The sequence below is a fragment of the Danio aesculapii genome, chromosome 6, assembly GCF_903798145.1.
Source record: "Danio aesculapii chromosome 6, fDanAes4.1, whole genome shotgun sequence".
NCBI classification, from domain to species: Eukaryota; Metazoa; Chordata; class Actinopteri; order Cypriniformes; family Danionidae; genus Danio; species Danio aesculapii.
This window is the reverse complement of record NC_079440.1, coordinates 63117039-63142038: the sequence shown is the minus strand read 5'-3', so window position 1 is coordinate 63142038 and position 25000 is coordinate 63117039. Positions and strand designations below refer to the sequence as shown.

Here is a 25000-nt window from a genome sequence, read left to right as displayed (position 1 = left end):
CTTTAAAGTAATAAAAAATAAAACCACAAACAATTAAATGATTCAAACTGAACAGGGATGAGAGAAGATAAGGGAATTAAACTCTGAGTAAGCGCTGCGGCAGCCGTCAGTGAAAGTCAAACAGCAGTTCCTCTTCTCTCTCTCTTCTCTTCCTGCCGCTGATCTCGCTCTCAATAAAGACGAGTTTCAGACGACTTCTGTTCTTCTCTCACCATAAACTCACTGTGTGTTCCTGATTTACATCTGAATATCTGTCATGCAGAAGTCTTGATTAGGAGAAAAGCAGAGCATGTTCAATCTGCCTGATCAGCTCCTCCTCATCTACAGCTCAACACACACTTATATTATTATTATTCCTCTGGTGGAATCTATGCATGTTATGCGAGTGCATGTTTCACAGTATCTCCTATATGTTCTATTGGAGAAACTCTTCATTTCTGTCAGTAAAAACAGCTTTTAAAGTTATTAATAATGTCTAAGCTCAGTAAAGTTATTAACACTCTTACCAGATTATTATCATCTCTACTGTCTCCAGAATAAACCACTGTTATACAATATTATTGTCTAATTACCCTAACTTTACCCTAATTACCCTAACTTTACCCTAATTAACCTAGTGAAGCCTTTAAATGTGACTTTAAGCTGTATAGAAGTGTCTTGAAGAATATCTAGTCTAATATTATTTACTGTCATCATGACAAAGAGAAAATAAATCAGTTATTAGAGATGAGTTATTAACACTATTATGTGCAGAAATTAGCTGAAATAAATAAATCCTCCACACCTCTCTCTCTGTTTTATTAAACATCTTTACTCTCAGTCCTCAGTATTTATCTGCTTGTATGTGTGTGTGTGTGTGTGTGTGTGTGTGTGTGTGTGTGTGCGTGTGTGCGTGTGTGTGTGTGTGTGTGTGTCTGTGTGATTAAACACATCCAAAAGAAATGTTCATCTTTATAAAATAGCTGTGTGTATTGGTGTGTATATAAACATATGCATGGCTGTATTGTATAAAATATTTGCTTATACATGAACATTTATACATGATATAGACTAAAGAATTATTAATTAATGTGTTGAAATAAAACAAAGTGAAGTGCAGTAATGTCTAAATTCAGTCCAAATAAACGGTTCACCTTAAAACACTGAGTAACTCCACAAGGAGTCGTCTTTAAATCATTTAATCAGTGTTCAAATGTAATAAATACACACGTGTTAATGTGTCTTTTATTTATTTTTATATTTTATGTACAGTGTGTGTGTGTGTGTGTGTGTGTGTGTGTGTGTGTGTGTGTGTGTGTGTGTGTGTGTGTGTGCACTTGTACATATACAGTACGCAGCACACAGCAGTGTTATTTTGTCAGGATCTGGTGTGTTCAGTGTTTATTATTATCAGTCTTTAGATTAAAGTGTGATGTAGTTTTAGACAGTTCAGTCTTCTGATCATTAGTAAGTGTCTGTCGTGATTCTAGTCTAGTTTTAGTCAATGAACATTTGATGTTAGCAATGATTTATTATTAATTAAACTCTGCTCCATCATGGTGTTTCACTTTGAGATCGGCTTCTGCTTTATCTTCAGACCATCATGGTTATCAGCCACAGTCACAGCACACTCACTCATTTAGACACTCACTCATTAAACTGAGGAGAACTCTTTATATTGTGTCAAATATTTGTGTGTGTGTGCATATTCCAGTATATATATATACACACACACACACACACACACACACACACAGTTGAAGTCAGAATTATTAGCCCCCCATTTCTTCAACACATTTCTAATCATAACAGTGTTAATAACTCATCTCTAATAACTGATTTATTTTCTCTTTGTCATGATGACAGTAAATAATATTAGACTAGATATTCTTCAAGATATGACTTCAACTGTATATACATATATATATATATATATATATATATATATATATATATATATATATATATATATATATATATATATATAATTTGCACATTTTGTGTGTGTGTGAGTGTGTGTGTGTGTGTGTGTGTGTGTGTGTGTGTGTATTCATACATGAATATACGCAGTACACATGTACGTATTATGTAAATACAATCGTTTATCTTGGCTGTGATTAATTGTTTGCTAAATCTAGTTTTTATTTGCGCTTTCAAACAATCATCCAGAATAAAAGTTCATATTTACACATTGTTTTGTGAGCAGTGTGTAGAAATATATGCATGACCACACTGTATAAAACATTGTTTATATCTATTCATATTTAATTGATACATTTCAAGTATTTATATTTATATATATATATATGTTAAGAAAATTTTTCTGTTCATCAGGGCGGCATTTATTAAATGTAAAAAAAGTTGAATTGTTAAATATTTAGTTCAATTTTAAATAACTGCTTTCTTATTGTGTGTAGTTTCAAAAAATGATTACTCTAGTCATTAATGCGTTTATAACTATTGCCATTGATATTAATATTAATAATAATAATAATAATAATAATAATAATAATAATAACAACAACAACAACAACAACAACAACAACAATAATAATAATAATAATAATAATAATAATAATAGTAATAATAATAATACTAATAATAATAATAATACAATAATAATAATAATAATAATAATAATAATAATAATAATAATAATAATAATAATAATAATACAATAATAATAATAATAATAATACAATAATAATAATAATAATAATAATAATATAATAATAATAATAATAATAATAATACAATAATAATAATAATAATAATACAATAATAATAATAATAATAATAATAATATAATAGTAATAATAATAATACTAATAATAATAATAATACAATAATAATAATAATAATAATAATAATAATAATAATAATAATAATATAATAATAATAATAATAATAATAATAATACAATAATAATAATAATAATAATACAATAATAATAATAATAATAATATAATAATAATAATAATAATAATAATAATAATACAATAATAATAATAATAATAATACAATAATAATAATAATAATAATAATAATATAATAATAATACTACTAATAATAATAGTAATAATAATTGTGGAGAAGTGAGACTTCTCCCCTCTGTCTCTGACGGCCGCACCCACACACACACACACACACACACAAAACTTACCTTCATTCCTTCCTCCTCCGTCGGCGGGTATATTGATGAGTGCACGCATCATATCACCGGCATACTATCACACCTCCACAGTTCATCTCTCCCCTTCAGTCTCACACGAAGCATACACTTGAGCGCACACACACATTGTCTTCGTGTTTTTGTTTGTTTGTCTAGAGGAGTTCGGACTTCAGCGCAAGACCAGCGAACCTGAGTGAAGGAAGGGCGCGCGCTTATGACATCAAAAGCCGCGCCTTGGGAGTTCGCGCGCTGAAAGTCCGACCGTACCATTTGTGTTTATGTGGGTACAACCAGTGTGGTTGTTTGTCCTGTTTTACAGGAAAGATGTTAAAGGTTATGGGTGTTTAATGTTGTATGTTTCTGTGTGTTCTGTTAAAGCAGATCAGACCATTTAAGATTTAAAGAGATGCCATTTAAGGCGAGTTTGAAAGTGTGTTCTTTTCACTATATACTTATTAGAGAATGGCTTACGCCAATCAATGGGCGGAGTCAGGTGTATAAAGAGGGATGCCAGACTCCAGCTCGGGGTCAGTTTACCTGGCTAGCGAGCGTGCTGTGGCAGAGCCGTGAGCAATCTTCTGAGTGAGTAGATACTAGTATACAGTGGTTACGTTTGATTGTTTTTTTTTTCTTCCTTGGTTTTGTTTTTGTGTTATATATATTCGTCTTTATATTTAATTTGTTGATTTGGTACTTTGTATTTTTGTATATATATATTTTTGGATTTTTTTTATGGACACTGTATATATTTTGCACTGGACATATCCTCCACATCGTTGTAAATAAATACCACCTTTTTTTTACACTTCCGGGTCAGGCCATTGTGTTTTGGATTTTTGCCATTGGGTTTTTTTGTTTTGTTTTGGGTTTATTGTGATTATCAAGGCCTCCCACGCCTCCTAGTGGACCTACTCTGGGTTCACTACATCGCAATAATAATACAATAATAATAATAATAATAATACAATAATAATAATAATACAATAATAATAATAATAAATATTAGTGTTTTCTGAAGGCTCTCTGACTGGAGTAATTAAGCTGATCTTTAAAATCACTGAATAAATGATTAAATTAAATGATAAACTACTTTTGAACGGGTAACATTTCATAATTTTGCATCTTGTGCTGTATTTTTGATGAAATAAACACAGCCTTGGTGAGAAGGAGAAGCTGATTTTAAAACATTTAAAATTCACACTGAACCCAAACATTTGATTGGTAGGATATATACAGTATATATATACACACACATACAGTTGAAGTCAGAATTAAAATAAATTAATTTGAAAATAAACTCAAATGGAGGCGAATAATTCAGCCGTATATATATATATATCTGTTTCTTTAGTATATTTGAGTATGTTATGTATAGTATGTGTGTGTTTATATACATGTATACAGACCAAGTATATCGTGTGTGTGATTGATCATTGATCAGCTGGAGTGTGAGATGTGTGTGCAGCACAGTAATGCTCATCAGTTCAGCTGCTGAACTCTTCAGTGATTGTGTGATGGATTATTGATCTGCTATTGACCTCTTCCTCTCTGCTGTTATTAATGTATAGATATATACACTAGATATCACATACGGACCCTGAGCAAGCGTCAATAGCGCCGCCATATTGGTACAGGGCTCCCAGGACAAATGTCATTCAACTGCACTACTCAAGACTAAAGCCAGCGTGAAGAAGTACAGGTTACCAGCAAACAAAGAAAACAAAGCTCAAGGCAGAACATTTCAGGTAAAACATGTAAATAAATATTAGCATACTGACCAGCGGGAAAACTCCTGATCATATTTATATGTGTACATGTGTGTGTATCTCTGGCTCTGGGTGGCCATTCCTCCACTCCACCTTGGTCCCGCATTCATTTCAAAGGAGCGCTACCCTGTACTAAAATGGCGGCTCTATTGACGCATCCCTTCCAATAGACAACAACAGCGTAGCCAACATCTGATGTGAATATCTGTGATGACTGAAGCTGTTGTTCTTCACCTTGTATTTGCCCTTGATGATGGCCTCGAACAGCCTCTCCTTGGTGCCGTAGAAGGGCAGGCATCCGCTGAGCAGGATGAAGAGGATGACCCCGCAGCCCCACACGTCCACCGGCTTCCCGTACGGCTCCCGCTTCACCACTTCTGGAGCCATGAAGTGCGGCGTCCCCACGCGCCCTGCAGGACACACACCAACCAATCAGAGCAGAGGCCACACGCTGCACTTCCTGTACACATGCCGAGCGGCAGGAAGTAGAACACACGCACCTCCAGCCACCAGACCCGACTCGCCCAGCTGAATCGCCACGCCGAAACCACCCAGCTTAACAGGAGCGGAGTTCTCCTTGGAGGCCAGCAGGACACAGTGAGGCTGTGAACACACACACACACACACACACACACACAGGTGAAATGACTGAACACAGCCTACATAAAGCCTCACCGCTGAACACACTCATTACACACACGGCTCTGACACGCACTGACTCTTTCTGACTCAGAGATCTCGTCTGGTTTCAGGTGCAAATATCTGAAGATGCTGAAATCAAGCAGACAAGTGAAAGTCTAGTGTTGATTTCAGAGATCATGAGTCAGAATGAGGAGAGATTCTCAATTACACACACAGAATAACCTGATAATGAGGAAGAGAAATAACTATGAACCCTTCTGATGTGAGATTACTCTGTGTACCTGCAGACCGTATTATATAAACTAAAGGTAACTGAGCTTGATGAAGCGTTCCTACAGTGCATTCAGTCCTATCTGGATGATAGAAGTCAGAGAGTTAACGTACAGGGTGTATCATCTGCTCTCTTATCAATCACTTGTGGAGTTCCTCTATTATCTGTTCTTGATATATGAATGATTTAACAGCAGCATGTTCAGAGGAACTCTGTCTGTACAGATGATGATGCCACAAGTTTAGTATTTCATCAAAACAAAACATCCCTGGAGGAAATCAAGAGTTCCAGTTAGGACATTTCTACAACTGGTGTAAACAACTTCCTTTACACACCTGCAAAACTGATGCTTCAAGAGTCAAATTAAAGAAAGAGGATTGTTTTGTGGTTAGCATTAATCAAGTGTTGTGAATTATTTGGGATGTTTAATAGATAATACATTTACACACATATTTATGAACAGGTTTTTACGAAGACATGTGGAAAAATTAGGTTCTCAGCAAGGCAAGCTGATCTGTTGGATGTTCATTCTTTAAAAGTATTGGCAGGAGCTCTGATTCAACCCCGTTTTGATTACGCTAGCTCATTTTGGTATAATAGCTGCTCACAGAGTAAGGAAAAACTGCAAAAGGCACAAAATAAATGAGCACAAATCATTTTAGAAAGTCATCCCAGAGCACATCTGCAGAGTTTTTTAAAGAATTCAGCATGTTCACTGTTAGTAAAAGAGTCTGTTTCCTAAAACTGGGAATGATGTGTAAAACGTTTAATAATGTGGTTCCTGGTTATGTAGTGAACTATTCTCAGATGGTGAGGTAACATCATTCATTCAGTAGGGGTTGGGATTTTAATATTTGGAGGTCTAGTGTGGAAAAATCTGTTTTTATAAGCAAGTGCAATCATGTGGAACAACTGACCAAACTCAATCAAGCAAATAAAAGACTTGAGGAGGATCAAAAAAGTGATCAAAAGACGGTTATTAGATGAGGACGATTAGTCTGCATGGTGGATGAGGATGCTTTATTTTATATTAGGGCTGCTCGATTATGGGAAAATCATAATCAGGATTATTTTGGTCATAACTGTAATCAGGATTATTCAAAACGATTATCAGCTAAAGTCAGAATTATGATAATGATAATGATAATGAATAATGATGTTGAACAGATTCAGGAATTTTAACAGTATTCCCTCTAATATGTGTTCTTCTGGAGAAAGTCTTATTTGTTTTATTTGGGCTAGAATAAAAGCAGGTTTAAATGATTTAACCCTATTTCAAGGTCAATATTATTAGCCTCTTTAAGCTATATTTATATTTGATTGTCTGCAGAAGAAACTACTGTTATACAATGACTTGCCTAATTACTCTAATTAAGCCTCTGAATCTGTATTTTGAAGAATATCTAGTCTCATATTATGTGCCGTCATTATAGCACAGAAACATAAAGCTATTATGTTTAGAAATGTGTTGAAATAAATCTCTATATTAATAAGAATATTCTGCTTGTTTTAAGGAGAAACTCTCTTCATTTTGACTCGTTGTTTCTGAAATCATCATATATTTGTGCTTGCTAAAATGCTTCTTGATTTAAGAGATTTGATATATTTGGACAGGAGAGAAACTCTGAGTAAGAGAAGAGAGTAAAACACCAGATATTCTGTCATCTGACTCAGTTTAATTTAGTTTAGTTTTAAACACACAACTGAAAGCAAGAGATTAACAGATTTTAAACAAGAGGTTTTTGGTTATTTGTGTGTCAACACGTTACAATGCAGAATGCTGAGCATGAGAGAGATGTGTTCATCTGATCTGCTGTACATTTCTGTAACACAGCTGAACGCTGTACAGTAAATACAGGGCTTCTGCAGCTTTCACCAAGACTTTGAAGATCATTATGAATCAAACTTTAGACTCATAAAGGGCTAAACACTGAGGAATTACTCAAGTGGACCAGATGGAGCAGACTTTTATTTGCCTTATCAGAAAATTATAATCATTTAATACATTTCATAAAACATTTGAATATTTGAGATATTTCTTAGTAAAATATTTTTAATATGTAAATATGTAAAAACAAGCAAGCTCTACTTGTATATATTAATATATGTTTTACCAACAAGCTTTCCCTGAAATAAAATAAAAAACTGACCAAAAGTGTTCAAAACTATAATAAAGTAAATCTGTGCAGCTCAGTGTCTTCAGCAGTAAATACATGAGCACTTATTAACATATGCTGCTTCAAGGACAATTATTAAACCGTTACGGTCAATAAAGATAAACAAGAGCTTTTAAATGAACAGTTTAACGTTGTATTGAGGTGTACTGTTGGTGTTTGTATGGTCAGACTGGGTAGCAATCCATCAACAAAGGGAAATTAAGACCCGTTTAAACACGATTTAAGACCTACAGCACAAGATTTCAGTAGATTTCAGAGTTTTTAAGACCCTGTGGACGGCCTGAAATATAGAGAAATAGAGGAAACAGAGAAACTGCAGAAAGGAAAGGAGAAGTGTTAATGATAACTCAACACAAACACATGAAATGGTGAGAGTGCGCCGTGTAACACTGCATATATTCTAGATCTATTTCAGCAGTGACATTACTCCAGCTATTCTCACATTATTTCCACACTCTCTCTCTATAAATGAGCCTCTTTCTGCTTTTACTGTGTGTAAAGAGAGCGAGAGAGAGAGGGTTTCATCTTCCACATTACTAATACAGCTGAGTTCTTTTCTCCAGCGAGTGCCTGATCAACACTGAGACGATCAGACAATCATCATTCTGATCATACGGAGCAGAGCAGACTCAAGCCAAACTAACACTATCACAAACACTGAGAACGTCTGCTGGCTCTGATGAACAGCACCATGGGGAATATCTGAGGGAGAATCAGCTCCACTTCAGCTGAGGGATTACTGAAGATTAGCTGGAGAGCTCTGCTTTATTTTAAAGTACAGACACTTCCATTAAATAAACCTTTAACCAGTTGAATAAATCTGATGTTTATACACACGCACACACACACACACACACACACACACACACACACACACACACACATCATTTTACTGTACGTTATTGTAGTTTGCAGATCTGTCTGTGTTTAGTTTGCAACAGAAACCTTGCTGACGATGATCAGAGAGGGAGAGCGAGCGAGACGAGTGAGTGTGTGTGTGTTTCTCTCTCTCTCACACACACACACACACACACAGAGGGAGAGAGCACGTCTGATGGTGTTGGAGGGAAGCAGAAACTCTCTCTGGTCTCTGCTGGAGGAATGAAAGCGGATCTGACTCAAAGACTCAAAACTCTGCATTTCCAATAGGATGCAGATCCAGCTGCAGAGTTCAGTCAGACTGCAGGATTAACAAGCCGAACCGTGAGTACACCTCCTGCATCTGTGTGTGTGTGTGTGTGTGTGTGTGTGTGTGTGTGAGGTCAGGATCAGCAGTTTTATAAGGTATGATCTATCCTATTTCCAGCTTAAAGCTCTCCCTATAGGATGAACGCAGTCTGATGCAGATACAGATGTGTGTGAGTGTGGGAATGTTTAGTGTCTATTAATTTAGCAGAGGTGTTACTGAGAGCGCCGCGCTAATGTCAAATCTAGAAGCAGAGGTGAGAGAAACAGCAGAGAAACGCTGATAACAGACACTGCTGCAGGGTAGAGGACAGCTCATCTATTACACTGGCTTATAGTGAGAGACCAGCTGAATTAACCCTTTAAAACATGAGCAGAGGGACTTCTGCCAACATCTGATATGAGCTGAATATAATCTAATGACTGAAGTGCAGGAGTGTGTTCAACATGTGTGCTCTTCACTTAAATACAGGCTTCATACACACTTTACTACTAAAACTCTATGACTTTTAACTTGATTTTCTGGACCTAATGTTTCATGCATTGCCTACATATACATGATAAAGAAAAACAAAGCAGGTTCAAATTTATTACAGCATATGATAAACCACACAGCTTATTTAGTTTCAGTTTATATCTATATCTATGTACAATTGATTTAGATGATGCTGACACCGCACTAACAATGTGAGAGTGTGTGATTGGCCGAGGACAGAACAGAAGTCAAATAACCCAGGGTTTCAGCTACTGTCATTCTTACATAGCGGATCCATCACGCCACGGCTACATCACAGCTTCTCAATCAAATCCTTCAGTGGGTTCGTTTTGTTTAATAGCGGGATATAATCACACCAAGCATATTAAAGGTAAGTCAATTATAAGAGAGAGAACTTTTCTATAATCGCAGTAGTGCTGTGGGTTATTTGTTTAACCCTTTAAGGTGACGTGCTGACTGACTGACTGGTGCGTAGCTTTCAGTTAAGATGAACACAGTATCTATAATTCTACTGTATTAATAGAGAACGGTATGTGGCTCTGCATATAATCACTCTCTCTTGCTGGAGTTTATAACCGCTTTACTTCAGGACACATTAATGCCGCTCTGCATGTCTACTGGAGACGTTCATCAATATTCATAGCAGATCTAATAACTGTTGGAGACATACTCACTATATAAACACGCTAAATCACACTTCAGCAGCGTTTATTGGAGAACACACAAGAAGATCTGCAGTTGAGCAGCGTGTATTTGAGGGATATTTGTGCAGGAACAGAGGAAATCGGTACACAGGCGGAGATTGGCATGCTCGTATCACATAAATGCGATCTCGACTTATAATACTTATAATACACCATGTGTGTTATTGAAATAACAGCATAGATAGCTGGAGGATCTGTGTAAAAGGCCTGCCTCTACAGCTGGAAACAATCCAAGAGGAAGCTCTGTAACCTATATTCAGGAACACAGATATCTGCTCTCCTTGACTTTTCCTAAACTGGGTTTGTGGGTTTTTTGGTTTCTCCAAATCTTCTCCAGGTCTGGAAAACACCATGGCAGAATTCATCACTGTCAGCAGGTTTTTCATGACCATATGAACCCTGTAAATAACCTCAGTAAAGCTGAGGAATCATCTTGTTCAGTGTTCTGTGTAAATGTAAGGATTGAGTTTCCCTTTCTGCTTCTTCATCTGGTTTATGATGGAGAATGAGCTCAGTTTACCATGCGGAAATACACCCAATAAACAGAAGCAGAAAAGCTGAAGTGACCCGCACTTCCTCTGACTTCTAGAGTGCTGTCTGTCCTGCAGTGATCTGTGTGTGTGTGTGTGTGTGTGTCTGTGTGTGTGTATGTGTGTATGTGTGTGTGTATGTGTGTGTGTGTGTGTGTGTGTGTGTGTGTGTGTTTGTGTGTGTGTGTGTGTGTGTGTGTGTGTGTGTCTGTGTGTGTGTTGGATCAGTTGTCCACAGAGCTTGACATTAACACCCACTAACCTAGCGCTGGTCGACCCAGTAAATGCGGGTAGATTTCAGCTGTGGCGGGTTAGACAGACACTCCCTCTAGCCTCTTTGGCTGGTTGAAAACCCTTTTAGTTCTTTAAAGCCGCTTCGACAATAAGGATGAGCCAATACGCCTGCAAATGCGATCTTAGAATTAAGAAGCAGCATGACTGACAAGAATAACCATGTGAGCAAAAGACAGCAGGTGAATACTGAATAAGAGGACGATCACTCGCGAGCACAGCTGAGCTGATTAAACACGCGCACGCTCCCGTTTCCCTGCAGCCGTGCCTAGAAATGTAACTGCTGCGATCACTTCTCTATATACAGACACAGTCCTGCTGCTCTCAAGAGCTCCAGATGACCAACAGATGAACAGACCTAATGTAAACCGTGTGTGTGTGTGTGTGTGTGTGTGTGTGTGTGTGATCATCTTTCATTATCACACACACAGTATGTTTGTCTCCTGTTTTCTTTTGCTTACAGTTATTTATTAATATGCTTTAATGATCATGTCCATTAATACCAGTGCTTTAATAGGAGATTAACTGCAGCCTGGACACATTACTGGGACAGTAATTATTTTAGACTTGTTATTTTGGTTTAGTTTTGTTAAATCAAGTGTATTGTGTACAGCTATATTTAGCTTGTGTTGACACATTTAACATGTGGATGAGAGATAATGACAGATTTCTGTTTGCTGTGGTCAGACATACATGTGGTGAATCTTTAATGTTGAGCTCTGAAAAGTGAAGTGAAATCAAAACTAACTGACACCATGACCCATTAGCTCATGCACATTGAGCAACTCATACACGACACACACAGGTGAATGAGGAGGAGGAGGCATGTGGACACAACACAACATCTAAACCAAGCTATTTCAGCATGTCAGTCACATTAATGCATATGAATTATATTATAACTAAATTCTGGCCCTAAATTCTGGCCCTGAATGCTGAGAGATTCTGCATGATGGTCTGAGCTGTGAGCAGTGCAGGAGCTGTAGAGCCTCCATCATCTCCAACATCTGCGCGCTTAATAAAGCATCGAACATTCAACAGCAGCGCTGAGAGAAACTGGAGGACAACACTAGACCACAACTGCATTCACTGTGTGTGTGTGTGTGTGTGTGTGTGTGTGTGTGTGTGTGTGTGTGTGTGTGTGTGTGTGTGAAGGTAAATCAGCAGCACACCCAGAGAGCCTGCACATCTAACTGTGAGAACTGCTGATGATCATATCCGTGTGTGTAGCTGAAACACACACACACACACACACACACACACACACACACACATACACTCACATACACACACATACACACACACATATACACACAAAGCTCTGAAACCGCAATAAAGCACTCAGTGTGTGTGTGTGTGTGTGTGTGTGTGTGTGTGTGTGTGTGTGTGTGTGTGTGTGTGTGTGTGTGTTAAATGTAGACAAGAGTCTCGAAGCAGCAGCTGCAGAATGAGTCTCAAACTCCTGCAAAACACAATTCATGAAAGATGCAGTCGAGCAATCCCTGATCTCCTGCTAAACACACACACACACACACACACACACACACACACACACACACACACACACACACATCCAGAAAACCGCAATCGCAGCAGTCTTTAAATCATTGCACAGAGTTAAAATGAGCTGTAGATCAGGAATGGAAAAGCAGAAACGCGACATCTGCTTCACATCAGTGTGTGTGTGTGTGTGTGTGTGTGTGTGTGTCTGGGACGTCCGCCTGTTGTGGTCTAAGCTCCACACACCGGCCAGAGCTGCTCACGTTTCGCTTTCATTGGGTCGAGTGTGAAGTTTCCGCTGTTTGTGCAGCAGATTGAAGGCAGAGTTCAGCCTAAAATACACTTCATCATCATCATCATCATCATCATCATCATCATCTCCTCTCCCTCTACTCATCCCACACACACACACACACAGGAGCTTCTGTTCAACACAAAGGAAGACACTTTAAAGAAACTCAAAACCTGTAACCATTGACTTGTATAGTATTTGTTTAGTTTGTTGTATGGAAGTCAATGGTTACAGGTTTTCAGCATTCTGCAAAGTATCTTCTCTAGTGTTTGAGAGTAAAGGAAACTCTTAAAGCAGAGCTGCAGGATATTGGAAAACACTGACACTCAGATAGTTTATTTTCCAGCATTATACATTACAATATGGATATAACTTCACAAGATAAATCATAATTTAACATTTAATTTAGCATAAAACACAGAAAAGGATATAAAAATAAGCACAATAAACTGATTTAAGGCATGAAAACAAGAGAACGATGATGAAGTGAAATAAACAGAACTGTATGGTTATCAGCAGGCCCAGACAGAATCTGCAGACGTTTTTTACTGTTTCTGTTCTGTTTTTTTACTGAGAATTCTGGTAAAAATCTGCTGAATTATTTTGGGAGTTTCATAACTAAAACCTTAATATATAGAATAAAAAATCCTCTCTTTTTAACTTTATTTAATGTTTACAATGCAAATCCAATTAGCTTCACTTTATCTGGTGAACAAAGCAAGTCTCTCATATAATATCTCTACTAAAGGACAGAGAATATGACTGAACACACTGCACTGTACATACATCTGATCAACATGTTCATATTAGTCAATAATATTACTGTCATTAAAACTGAATAAATATAGATTTACACACATTTACTCTAGTAATTAAACAGAATTAATGATGGGCTAATAATCTGTGTAAGTCTACACGTGCAGATTCTATGTGGGTCTAGTTATCAGTGATACTGACATACAGATATTCAGTAATCGAATGTTAAATCAGTGTTCAGTCTTCATTGGATAAATATTTTAAACCAATTAATCTTTGTTAAAGTGGGAAAGGTGATCATTTCTAGTGTCCAAACGGTTTAAATTGACTTGAAATCTCTCCAGATCCTGCGCTGTGAATATTACAGATTTGCTCATTGTGTTATTGATGCTGAAATGCTGTGTAGTGCAGCACCAATATAAAACCCAATAACGAATACATCTTTCTTTTTGGGTGAACTGACCCTTTAAGCCCAACGACATGCAATACAGGTCAACTGGATGAACTAAATTAGCCATTGTGTGTGTGTGTGTGTGTGTGTGTGTGTGTGTGTGTGTGTGTGTCTGTGTGTGTGTGTGTGTGTGTGTGTGTCTGTGTGTGTGTGTGTGTGTCTGTGTGTGTATGTGTGTGTGTGTGTGTGTGTGTGTGTGTGTGTCAGTGAGAAGTGTGAGTGTTAAGGATATCTATACTGTCGTGTCTCCAAAACACTGACAAAATTCACATTTAGAAGAATAAACATCTAGATCAGCAGAGCCAACAGTTTTTCATATGAAGAGCCAAAACTCAAATATCCTGAGCCGTGTGCCGAAGGTTAATATACCGAACTATATTACATTAAAGGGGCCATGGGTAACTTATTTCTTAATATTTCACAATAAATAGATTAATTTAAACTGTATAAGCTAATGCAGTATAACTCTTTAAATGATCACTTATTGCAAAGATAACATGATCACATTTATACCACAGTGGAGGAGTTCAGTGCTGAATACTCTAGTCAAGCTCAATCTGCCTTGATCAAGACTTGATCTGCTCACCAAACTCTCTGCATTATTGGGTAACAGAGCGGACATTTCAACTTAATCTGGTTCATTTATGACATTAAATTGAAATATTGAATTTCTGTTAGATTTTAACATTAAAACAACCAATAGGTCACATTACATCTGATCTCGAAACATCCACATCATTCTTCTTCCTTCCCAGAGGCAGTGGAGCATGTCAAAGGTTACCATTGGCCACGGCCAGACAGAACCTGCGGATGTTTTTTGCTATTTCTGCACAGATCTTTATATAAAATATGTGGATATCTGTGGAATGAGATTCATAACAAACCAAATATATGAAATAAAAATAATACCTTTTTAACTTTTATATATTATAATAATGTTTACATTGCAAATCCAATTAGATCCACTTATTCGGTAAGCAAAGTCTCTCATATAAAGTCTCTCATATAAAGTCTCTCATATAAAGTCTCTCATATAAAGTCTCTCATATAAAGTCTCTACTAAAAGGCAGATAATATGACTTTACTAACTGTATTGTGAATAATTCAAATTAACATTTTCATATTAGTCAATAATATTACTGAAATTAATTTAAGAATTATAAACTTGCACACAAGTAAATAAATAGACTCAATGATGGTTAAAATCTGCAGATTTCTGCATGCTCAGATTCCGTGTGGGTCTACCAATGGCCAACTTTGGCCCCCAGGCCCTTTGGGCATCTCTGATCTACAGTCTGCATCAGTGATTGCTTTGTTATCTCCTCATACTTCAGTCTCTAACCAAATCTTCTGACCAATCAAATGCTTCCTAAAGTCTGATAAGCCCTGCCCCCTTCTTCTCATTGGCTGTTCATTTGATGTGCTTGAGCTTAACCACTCTCACTGGCAGAGCTTTGAGAAAAAAACAAACTATTGGCTGTTTATTAAACTTGGGAGGAGCTACTTTATGCCCCGCCCTCTCTTCATGGTCAGTTGAGATTAAGTCAAACATCCCATAATGAAAAAATGCAGATTGTGAATAGCTGTAAGTGTGTGTGTGTTTGTCTCCACAGAGCTGATCTTCAGCCCAGTCACCGCCGTCCCCGTCTCAGACCCTTCCTGCTGAACACAATGAGCTCCACAGAGAGTCTCCAGAGCTCCAGCTCGCTGTGGAGCAACCGCTCAGTGTGGAGCAACCGCTCGTGCCCGCTGGAGGAGGAGGCGCTGCGGCTCCCGCTGGCGGTGCTGTACTCCCTCATCTTCCTGTTCGGGCTGCTGGGAAACCTGCTGGCGCTGTGGGTCTTCCTGTTCCTGCACCGGCGCAGAAACTCCGTCCGCGTGTTCCTGATCAACGTGGCGCTGGCGGACCTGGTGCTGCTGGCCTGTCTGCCGTTCCGGGTGCTGTACCACGCCCGGGGCAACGTGTGGACGCTGGGGCCGCGCATGTGCAGGGTGGTGGGAAACCTCTTCTACATGAACATGTACGTCAGCATCACGCTGCTGGGCCTCATCAGCCTGGACCGATACCTGAAGATCATGGGCTCCCACAGGGGCCGGCGCTGGCTCCGGGGCCACAGCTGGAGCCTGGTGACCTGCGGGCTGCTGTGGGGTCTGTCGATGCTGATGGCGGTGCCCATGATGGCGCTGGCGGAGGGGAACGAGGAGCCGGGGAAGTGTTACCAGTATAAGCAGAGGAAGCACGCGCGCGGGAAGGCCTACTTTAACCTGCTGATGGTGGCCGTGTTCTGGCTGGTGTTCGTGGTGCTGTTAGTGTCATACGGACAGATCGCTCGCCGTCTGCTGCGCGCCTCGCAGGATAAACCAAACCTCCCCAACGCCGCCCGCTACGCCCGCACCGCTAGGAAATCGTTCGTGGTTCCGCTGCTGTTCACGGTGTGTTTCGTCCCCTATCACGCCTTCAGAGGGTTCTACGTGGCGTCTCAGTTGCAGGACATCAGCTGTGAGACGCGGCGGCTCATGGACCGCACTAATGAAGCCGTGCTGCTGCTGTCGGCCCTCAACAGCTGCCTGGACCCCGTCATGTACTTCCTGCTGTCGGGCTCGGTGCGGCGGGCCACCCTGCAGGCGCTCGCTCAGTGTCTGCGTCTGCATGCGGAGCCGCCGGCCACCAACAGCTCCACCACAGAGCTGCGCAGGACCTCAGTGTCTCACACCTCCACCGCCGCGGTGCTGGACACATCCAGGTGCTGGACACTGCGGAGTCAACACACCGACCTGCACCCAGAGCCCTGTGCGCACAGAACGGGTCTGACTGACTGATTCACTGAAATCAAGAGCGATTCTCAACATGTGTTCTGAAGCGGTCTCATTCAGGGAGACTCCTGAGGTGATCCAGTTCCATCTCTGAACCGGTTTATGAAGTGCTGCACACCTCCTCTATCAGGCCACAATGACTCCAGCGATGTCTAGAGCGAGTTCTGCACTCACGTCGATATCAGGAGAGCATCAGGGTTCTGCCAAGGCCCCTCTGTTCTTCAGTTCTGGAACTGAGCTTTGATGGCTGATGATGATGTTACTCCAGAACACGAGATCGCTTCAGAACACACACTGAGAAACAGCTCCGGTCTGCTCACTCCTGGATGTGCTGGAACGCTTTGTTAGCCTGGGAGAGTGGGTTTCTGAGCGAGTGTGAGGGGTGTGTGGCTGGACAGCGCAGCCGCAGGACACACCGCACATCGGCTCGCAGGCATTTCCTCATGGGCCAGACTCTGCTGACATTTATTTAGCCATTTCTGCACAGAACTGAGTCAGAATCTTCATGTGGATGAAGGATGTTGAGAAAAAAATAACTAAAACTTGACAAGAAATAAAATTAATAAAAACGTTTTACTTTTATTTGAGGTTTGCAGTGTAAATCCAGCTGAACCACTGGTGTGGAGATAATATATCCTCTAACAGGCAGAACATATTATTCTACTAAACGTATCGCACATAAATCAATGCAGATATAAACATCTGCATATGACTGAACAATATTGCTGAAATTAATGAACATAAAACTGAATAAATATATCAGGGTATATCAGGAGTACTAAAGGTACCTTCAACACCTTTTTAAAGAGCTTCTCAGAATAGTTCAGAGCTCGTCGCCTCTTCATGTTCTAATCAGTATCAAACCTTTAACTTAATAAGTGATGTTTTATAACAAATTTGGGGAGGAGCACGCGCAGAAGTTTCAGTATCAAATACGTCATTGACAATTATTCTGTTATCCAATCAGTTCTTGACCAAACCCCTATATATACCAAAGCTGTCTTACCTGCAGCATCTTACGACTTTAGCATCCCTCCACCACCCCGTCACCTCACCTCTTAAGCATTACAATCCCGGGGGGAGCGTTCTGGGGCCGGGCTAGATACTTCGCTCGAATCCCAATTCCTCTCTGTTTCCTGATAAGAGGAATAACTCGAGTTTGGGTGTCTTCCCCGAGCTCAGAGCCCTCTCCCCGGACAGCACGCCAAATACGATTTATTCTGAAACTATTGCAAGTGTGAACTCGTGAAACAGCTGTCGTTAAATTAATCAATGGCAATATTGAATAGACCAAGATCCATGGGAAGCAGCTCTGGACAGGGTTCATTCCTCATCTATATGCCCACCTCACTGCCTCATTCAGTGTAAAGGGGTTCACCGAGTACACTGCTGGAAATGCAGGCTCGCACGGACTGACCCAACTATTGACCCGGAGCGTGATAGGTGTCATTGGGGTTTAGGTACTTGAACCCATATGTTTTGGACATGTCCAGCTCTTTCCTCATGTTGGGCTCTCAGTATTTCCTCTATCTCCATCACCCATTATTGGCCTGTTTGGTGTTGATAATTCGACATTACCCGCTTACTTCTGAAACTTCCTGGCCTTCTTCCTGTGCTTATTAGGCGTGTGATTTAATTAAACTGGAAGAGCCCTCAGCTACTCTCACATGTACGGTGGCTGAAAGATGTTTAGTATTTAGTAAAACTAGAGAAGATTAGATCCTCCCTTCACAGCCGTAACAGAACATCTGTCCAGATTTGGACCGGTCTCTCTTCTGATGTGGGATCTAGACGGAGCACCCTTGCTAGCCCTTTAGTAATCTTTCATTACTCCAATTGTAGCATTGAGATTATTGTCTACATATAGAGATCTGCCCTGCATTGTGTGTGTAATTTGGCTTTATTGATTATTTTCATGTGTTTATTATTGGGGTTTTGTATTGATATGTTTTTCTATTATTATTTCTAGAAGGGTTTTCTGATGTCAAATGGAAAAATGTTCAATAACTCATAAACAAAAACAAATCAATGGAGCACGACTGACAACAGAACTCAGATACGCTGGAAGAAGCAAAGCTTAAAGAATTAATGATGTGGTCGTTTTCAGAGACACTTTCCTGTTTGGCTCTATGGATTCGCCACATGTGGAGAGCGTCACGTCACGTATTTGTGACAAATGCAGGAAAGTGATGTCACTCAGATGGAGGAGCTTGGCTGGACACACCCGACCCAAACCGCTCGCGTGGATCGAGCACACCAATGTTAATATTAGGAGGAAAATAAATGTATCTAGGCTTTATTAGAGTCAAACATAAAAAATGTGATTAAGACTTTTTAATACCTTTTAAGGGCCTTCATGTTCTCATAATTGATTTATCAACTATTAATACTTTAAGACCCCACGGATGCCCTAAATATACATTTACATGAGTATAATTATAGACTCAACCAGCTACGAACATCCGCAGATGAAATGATTAGCCCTTATTTAAACTGTTATTCTGTTTAAAATATTCCTCAAGTGCTGTAAAACACATCTCTGCACATAATAGTGTTAATAACTCATCTCTAATAACTGATTTATTTTCTCTTTGTCATGATGACAGTAAATAATATTAGACTAGATATTCTTCAAGACACTTCTACACAGCTTAAAGTCACATATAAAGGCTTAACTAGGGTAATTAGGGTAACTAGGCGTGTCATTGGACAACAGTGGTTTGTTATATAAACAATCCAAAACAAATCAGTTCCTAAGGGGTTAATAATAACAATAATAACAATAATAATAATAATGATAATAACAATAACAATAATAATAATAATAATAATAATATTGGCCTTAAATTGTTGTAAAACTGCTTTAATTCCAGCCAAACTGACAGAAACATGACTTCCTCCTGAAGATAAACTATAATGCCTGCTCTGTCAAACAGCACTGGGGGAATCTCTGAACAATAATTAGAGTTTGACAGAAGGAAGAGTGAATGGTGCTGTGTTCAAGTGCTCTACAGTCAGCTGCTGATCACACACACACACACACACACACACACACACACACACACACACACACACACACAGAGCTCCAGATGAAGGATGAGGAGCGCCTCCTCCTGGATGAACACAGTTACTGCACTCTGCAGCGTCTCACTGTTAGACCAGATCAGACTCCTGCATGCTGAGCGCTGACAGACAGTGAACACAACAGCGTCTGTGATCTGATCTGCTTCACACGCGCACACACACACACCTGATCAGCGTCTAGAGTCAATCTGACAATAATCTCCGGGTAATCACAGGAGGACGTCACCTGAGCCGGGACGCCCCGCAGAGCAGCTTATGGCAGGGCATCGGACAACAGAGATACTGAACAACACCTCACACACACCACTGGAAGAACACCTCACACACACAACAGGAACATCACCTCACACACACCACTGGAAGAACACCTCACACACACATGACAGGAACAACACCTCACACACATCTCAAACACACAACTGGAACAACACCTCACACACACTACTGACTTCTACACTTATCCTCCACACTGTGTGTGTGTGTGTGTGTGTGTGTGGGCTCGAGTGTGTTCATCTTGAAAGACACACACATAAACATCCTCTCATAAGAGTGTGTCTAACAGCAGAATAAGAGCAGACGGTCGTTCATTGATCGGTGTGGATATTCCTGTGAGGTCAGCAGTTAGTGTGACACTCTGAGTGCTGGTCAGTGGAGTCCAGACTCTCAGAGATACTGAGTTCAACAGGACTACAGGCTGTCAGAGCTGGAGCTTTACCTTCACGTCTCTGTGGATGACGTTGTTATCATGGCAGTAGCGCAGGGCTTCCAGTATCTGTCGCATGTAGTGGCTGAAAACACACACACACACACACACACACACACACACACAATGAGCAGATGTTCAGTACAGGACGCAGACGGACTGTAAACAGGAAGTGTCTCTCACCTGGCCACGGCCTCGCTGTAGACGAATCCGGCATCAGCTCTCTTCACAATCTCGAAACAGAGATCTGCTCCATCCATACTGTATACACACACACACACACACACACACACACACACACACACACGCACACACACACACACACACACACACACACACACACACCACAATGTTTGTTATTGAGTTATTGGTTTATAACTTGTCAAATTAATCAAAACACAGAATCACAGAGCATCAAATGTGTCGTCCAATCAGAACACAGAATCACAGAGCATCAAATGTGTCGTCCAATCAGAACACAGATTCACAGAGCATTAAATGTGTTGTCCAATCAGAACACAGGGTTAGCCAGTGTGAGTCTGTTTGTTTTCTCCTAATGTGACGGTGTTTGTTCAGTGATATCCAGCTGATTCCTTCATCTGATGGACTCGTTTGGTCTGTCCCTTTAAGCTTGTACAGTTACATGAAGAAGGCTGAAACTCACTGGACCCTGGACCTCAACAGCAGTCAGAAGTGTCCAGCCGGACAGGTGAATAAATAAGTGTTCCACTGATCTAGGGTGTGTTAGGATAGACTAATGTGCAGTCTGAGGGTTCAGATAGAGTTAAACACTGAGGAAATCACCTCTAATGTATATTACTAACCTAAAACTGATGTTGGAAATGTATAAAATATCTTGATGGAGCGAGATCTTTAAAAATATCTGTATTTTTGAGTCATACGATGTATTTTGGGGTTATTGCCAAATATATGAAACAGAAATCAGCACACTGCCACTACTGCTGTCTGAAGATGATTATAGGAGAGCGGTCTTCATCAGGACAGTGGCAGTGTGCTGCTGATTACTGTGTTTAATATGACAGAGCTCCTGCTTAAAGGTGCAGTAACACTATCTGTTAACATCACATCTTTGAAACACAGCCCCTCCCCTGCCATCCCAAGCCACGCCTCCTTAAACATGAACGCGCACATTAAAGGTGCAGTGTGTAGGTTTGACACCCAGTGGTTGAACTAGGTACTGCACTCCTGGATCAAAGCAAACGCAAGCGCAGGTTGCCAGATTGAGGACAGGAGCGAGTGATTAGAATAGTGTTTAATATATAAAAACAGCAGCACCAGATAGAGGAATATTCTCCATATTAAAAGGAGTTTTCATCCTAACCAACACCTCGAATGAAAATATTAGAAACGGCTTCAATTTCTTACAGATGAACAGCAGAAAACTGATCAGCTCAGCTGCAGCTCATGTGCTTTATTCAGTGTTAAATGCTCATAATGTGAGTCTGAATGATGTTTGACGTGATGTTTATCACCATTTACTGAAAGCAGCAGCAGAGAGTTCAGCTCAGATCTGGAGAATAAAATAAAGCGTCTGAAACTGAACTCTAGAGCTGAGACTCAGAGCAAACCAACACACATCAGTGATTCAGCATCTACAGTTCATCATGATAAAGAGCTTTAATATGTATTCATTAGATTATAAAGCTGAGCATTGTGCTGGAGTGCAGTGAGTGCACTATTCTGAGCTTCTGAATGGCTGGATTTACACTTCTGTCGTGTTTCGTCTGCTGTAAACAGCCCTAATGCTCATCACTGCGTATCTCATCATGTAGAGTGTTGTTAGGACACAGGGGTTACAATGAGACCTGCTCACCTAATGTTTACACTCTAATGGCTCGTTTCCACTGACTGGTACGGTACGGTACGGTTCGGTTTGGTACGGGTCACCTTTATCAGGCTTGCGTTTCCACTAACAAGGGTACCCTTTTGGTGGGCGTGGTGTACGACAGAAAGTTTCAGTCGACGTCATTCTAGCTCGAGGAAATGTCTACAATAAAGCTGTATGGGAAAAAAAAAATAATAATAAAAAAAATAAATAAATAAAGCTGTATGGGTCGTTCACATATCATATGAGAAGCACTTCTCACAAAACAGATGCTTTACACACATCAATACTCGTGTAGAAATGTTTATTACTAACTTTTCAATGAACATGAGTTGATTATAACTGCAGATCAAAGACAGTGCGAAACAGCCTACTGTAACGTCTGTAATTATATTAAATAACTAAATAAATGAACATATATAAACACATACAGCCCCTTACAGTCTCCGATATGTTACCAACTACAGAAGAACTACATAAAGTAGACATTTCGGCCGTATTTAATGTGCTCCTTTTTTCCGGCTTCTCCTTTGTTTCTTCACGCTTCACTCTCGCGTTTGTCAGTGTCTGACAGGATCGGGTTTTAAAAGCACGTCAATAATCAAGCGCAGGTTATTATCATCAGCTCAAGAAGTTTGTTATTTCAGATATAATGTTAGACGCGCGGCAAGCGCTAGCAAGAAAGCGAAACCGCTCGCGCCTCAGACTGGCTCGTAAAAAACTACGGGGCACAGGGTAAATCTGCTCTTCTTCTTGGATTTGTGGCTGTCCATCAAGACGACGACAAGGTTTGTTTGAGCCCAGATCGACCATGGCTCGTTATTATATGTATTTATGATTCCGCTATAATCTCTCGCTGTGTTTTTTTTAAACATGGTGGGTTTGTTGTTTTCATTCTGGCTTGTTGCGTAAGCGAATGACGTATCTCTGTAAACCAATAGCGCTCAGCTGCGCGTGTGGCTCCGCCATTTGGTACCCTTTCTCGTGTTTGGTACCCTTTCGAAAGGGTGCCGAAAAAGTGGTACGGTACGGTTCGGTTCGGTACGCTTTTTGACAGTGGAAGCGGCCATAAAAGCATACCAAACCAAACCGAACCGTACCGTACCACTCAGTGGAAACTGGCCATAATATTTATATTATTTGCTCATTAATAGCCTCATGTGGAACTCTGAAACTGGACGCAGATTCAGAGTCTGCTACAGTCCACCAGAGGGCGCATTTCAGTCACAGACGCATGCTTAAAGAGTCTTCCTGACTGAATGAAATACGCTGTTTTCCACCATCTGGCAACCCGGGGTGCTGAAATATTATTGGCTAAACTGGCATTGGGTGGGTTAAATGACCAAAACACAGACAGACGCTCTGACACGTAACACACATGATCACAGCAGAATATCTGACTCCAGCATTGTTTCTCAGATAATCATGAATGTTCACTGAGCATGTTTCTGAATATCTGCACACATATGATGCTGTTTTATGATTAGTCAAACACTCACATACAGCACCTTTAAAGATGACAGAGACCCACTCGATCATGTCATTCACCAGTGAGAAAACTTTACAGTACTTTATAATCCTTTATAATACTACAATGGTCAATGAGAAACTGGATTATATCAGCAGGTGTTCAGTTGTGCAGCAGCAGAACTTCATAATGTACAATATTTCATGCATGTAATGATCGCTGGTCTCACACACTGTGCTAAAGCCACTTCTGTATGCAGGCGTGCAGGAATTACACTTATTACTGAGCCACTGACATGCTACTCCAGAGGGAATATTCAGAGTAGCGGTGAACAATATAAGGAGCGTCTCACAGGCTGTCATTGTTCAACAATGACCCAAATGCCGCATTTCCACTATCGGGCCAGTGCGAGCCAGGGCTTTAATCGGGCCAGGCCGGGCCAATAGCCCGGGAGGTTAAGAAATGAGGCCGAAATCATGTCACGTTTCCACTGTCGGGCTAGTTGCTCGCAGCGTGTCACGCAAACACCGCCCTCAGAACGTCCCCCGAATCAAACGTCACACAACCTGTCACACAACCCGCCCACTTCAGCGGGAACAAAAAACTCAAATTATAACCACAAACACAACCTGGCATCACTACGAGAGCTGGAAGATGGAGAACACCGAAGCCATTGCTTTTTTTACTGTTTGTGGTCTGTTGGTGTAAGGCCAGACAGCGATCCCTGGATAAGGACATTCGAGTTCGGCAGCATTTATTTTTTCTTCTTCTTAGTGAGTTGATCAAGCGCGATAGCAAAACAAATGTAAGGGAAGAAAGCATCTTGTCTCCTCTTTACCTGACAGGAAAACTCTGCCTTTGTACGTAACCCCG

At 40.1% G+C, this 25000-nt stretch overlaps 2 protein-coding genes across 8 annotated transcripts in view; one reads left to right on the top strand and one right to left on the bottom strand.

Moving 5' to 3' along the window:
* caskb (calcium/calmodulin-dependent serine protein kinase b) overlaps positions 1-25000 on the bottom strand; it is a 71195-nt gene that overhangs the window by 26682 nt on the left and 19513 nt on the right. For all 6 annotated transcript variants that reach the window (XM_056460716.1, XM_056460717.1, XM_056460719.1 and 3 more), the window contains exons 4-7: positions 20997-21074; positions 20826-20898; positions 5418-5520; positions 5152-5327 (exon numbers count right to left, since the gene is read on the bottom strand). In XM_056460716.1, the coding sequence (XP_056316691.1) occupies positions 5152-5327; positions 5418-5520; positions 20826-20898; positions 20997-21074 (430 nt within the window). The remainder of the gene's footprint in view (positions 1-5151; positions 5328-5417; positions 5521-20825; positions 20899-20996; positions 21075-25000) is intronic.
* gpr34a (G protein-coupled receptor 34a) lies at positions 9052-17884 on the top strand. Of its 2 annotated transcripts, none has more exons than XM_056460722.1 (2): positions 9052-9210; positions 15826-17884. In XM_056460722.1, exon 2 carries the CDS (start codon positions 15884-15886, stop codon positions 17030-17032), a length of 1149 nt encoding a protein of 382 aa, XP_056316697.1. In that variant the 5' UTR covers positions 9052-9210; positions 15826-15883; the 3' UTR covers positions 17033-17884. The 2 variants fall into 2 exon arrangements, with proteins under 2 accessions (XP_056316697.1, XP_056316698.1); XM_056460723.1 differs by lacking the exon at positions 9052-9210 and adding an exon at positions 9961-10058.

Coding starts and splice junctions, on each gene's coding strand:
- gpr34a (XM_056460722.1), top strand. CDS start 15,884: ATGAGCTCCACAGAGAGTCTCCAGAGCTCCAGCTCGCTGTGGAGCAAC.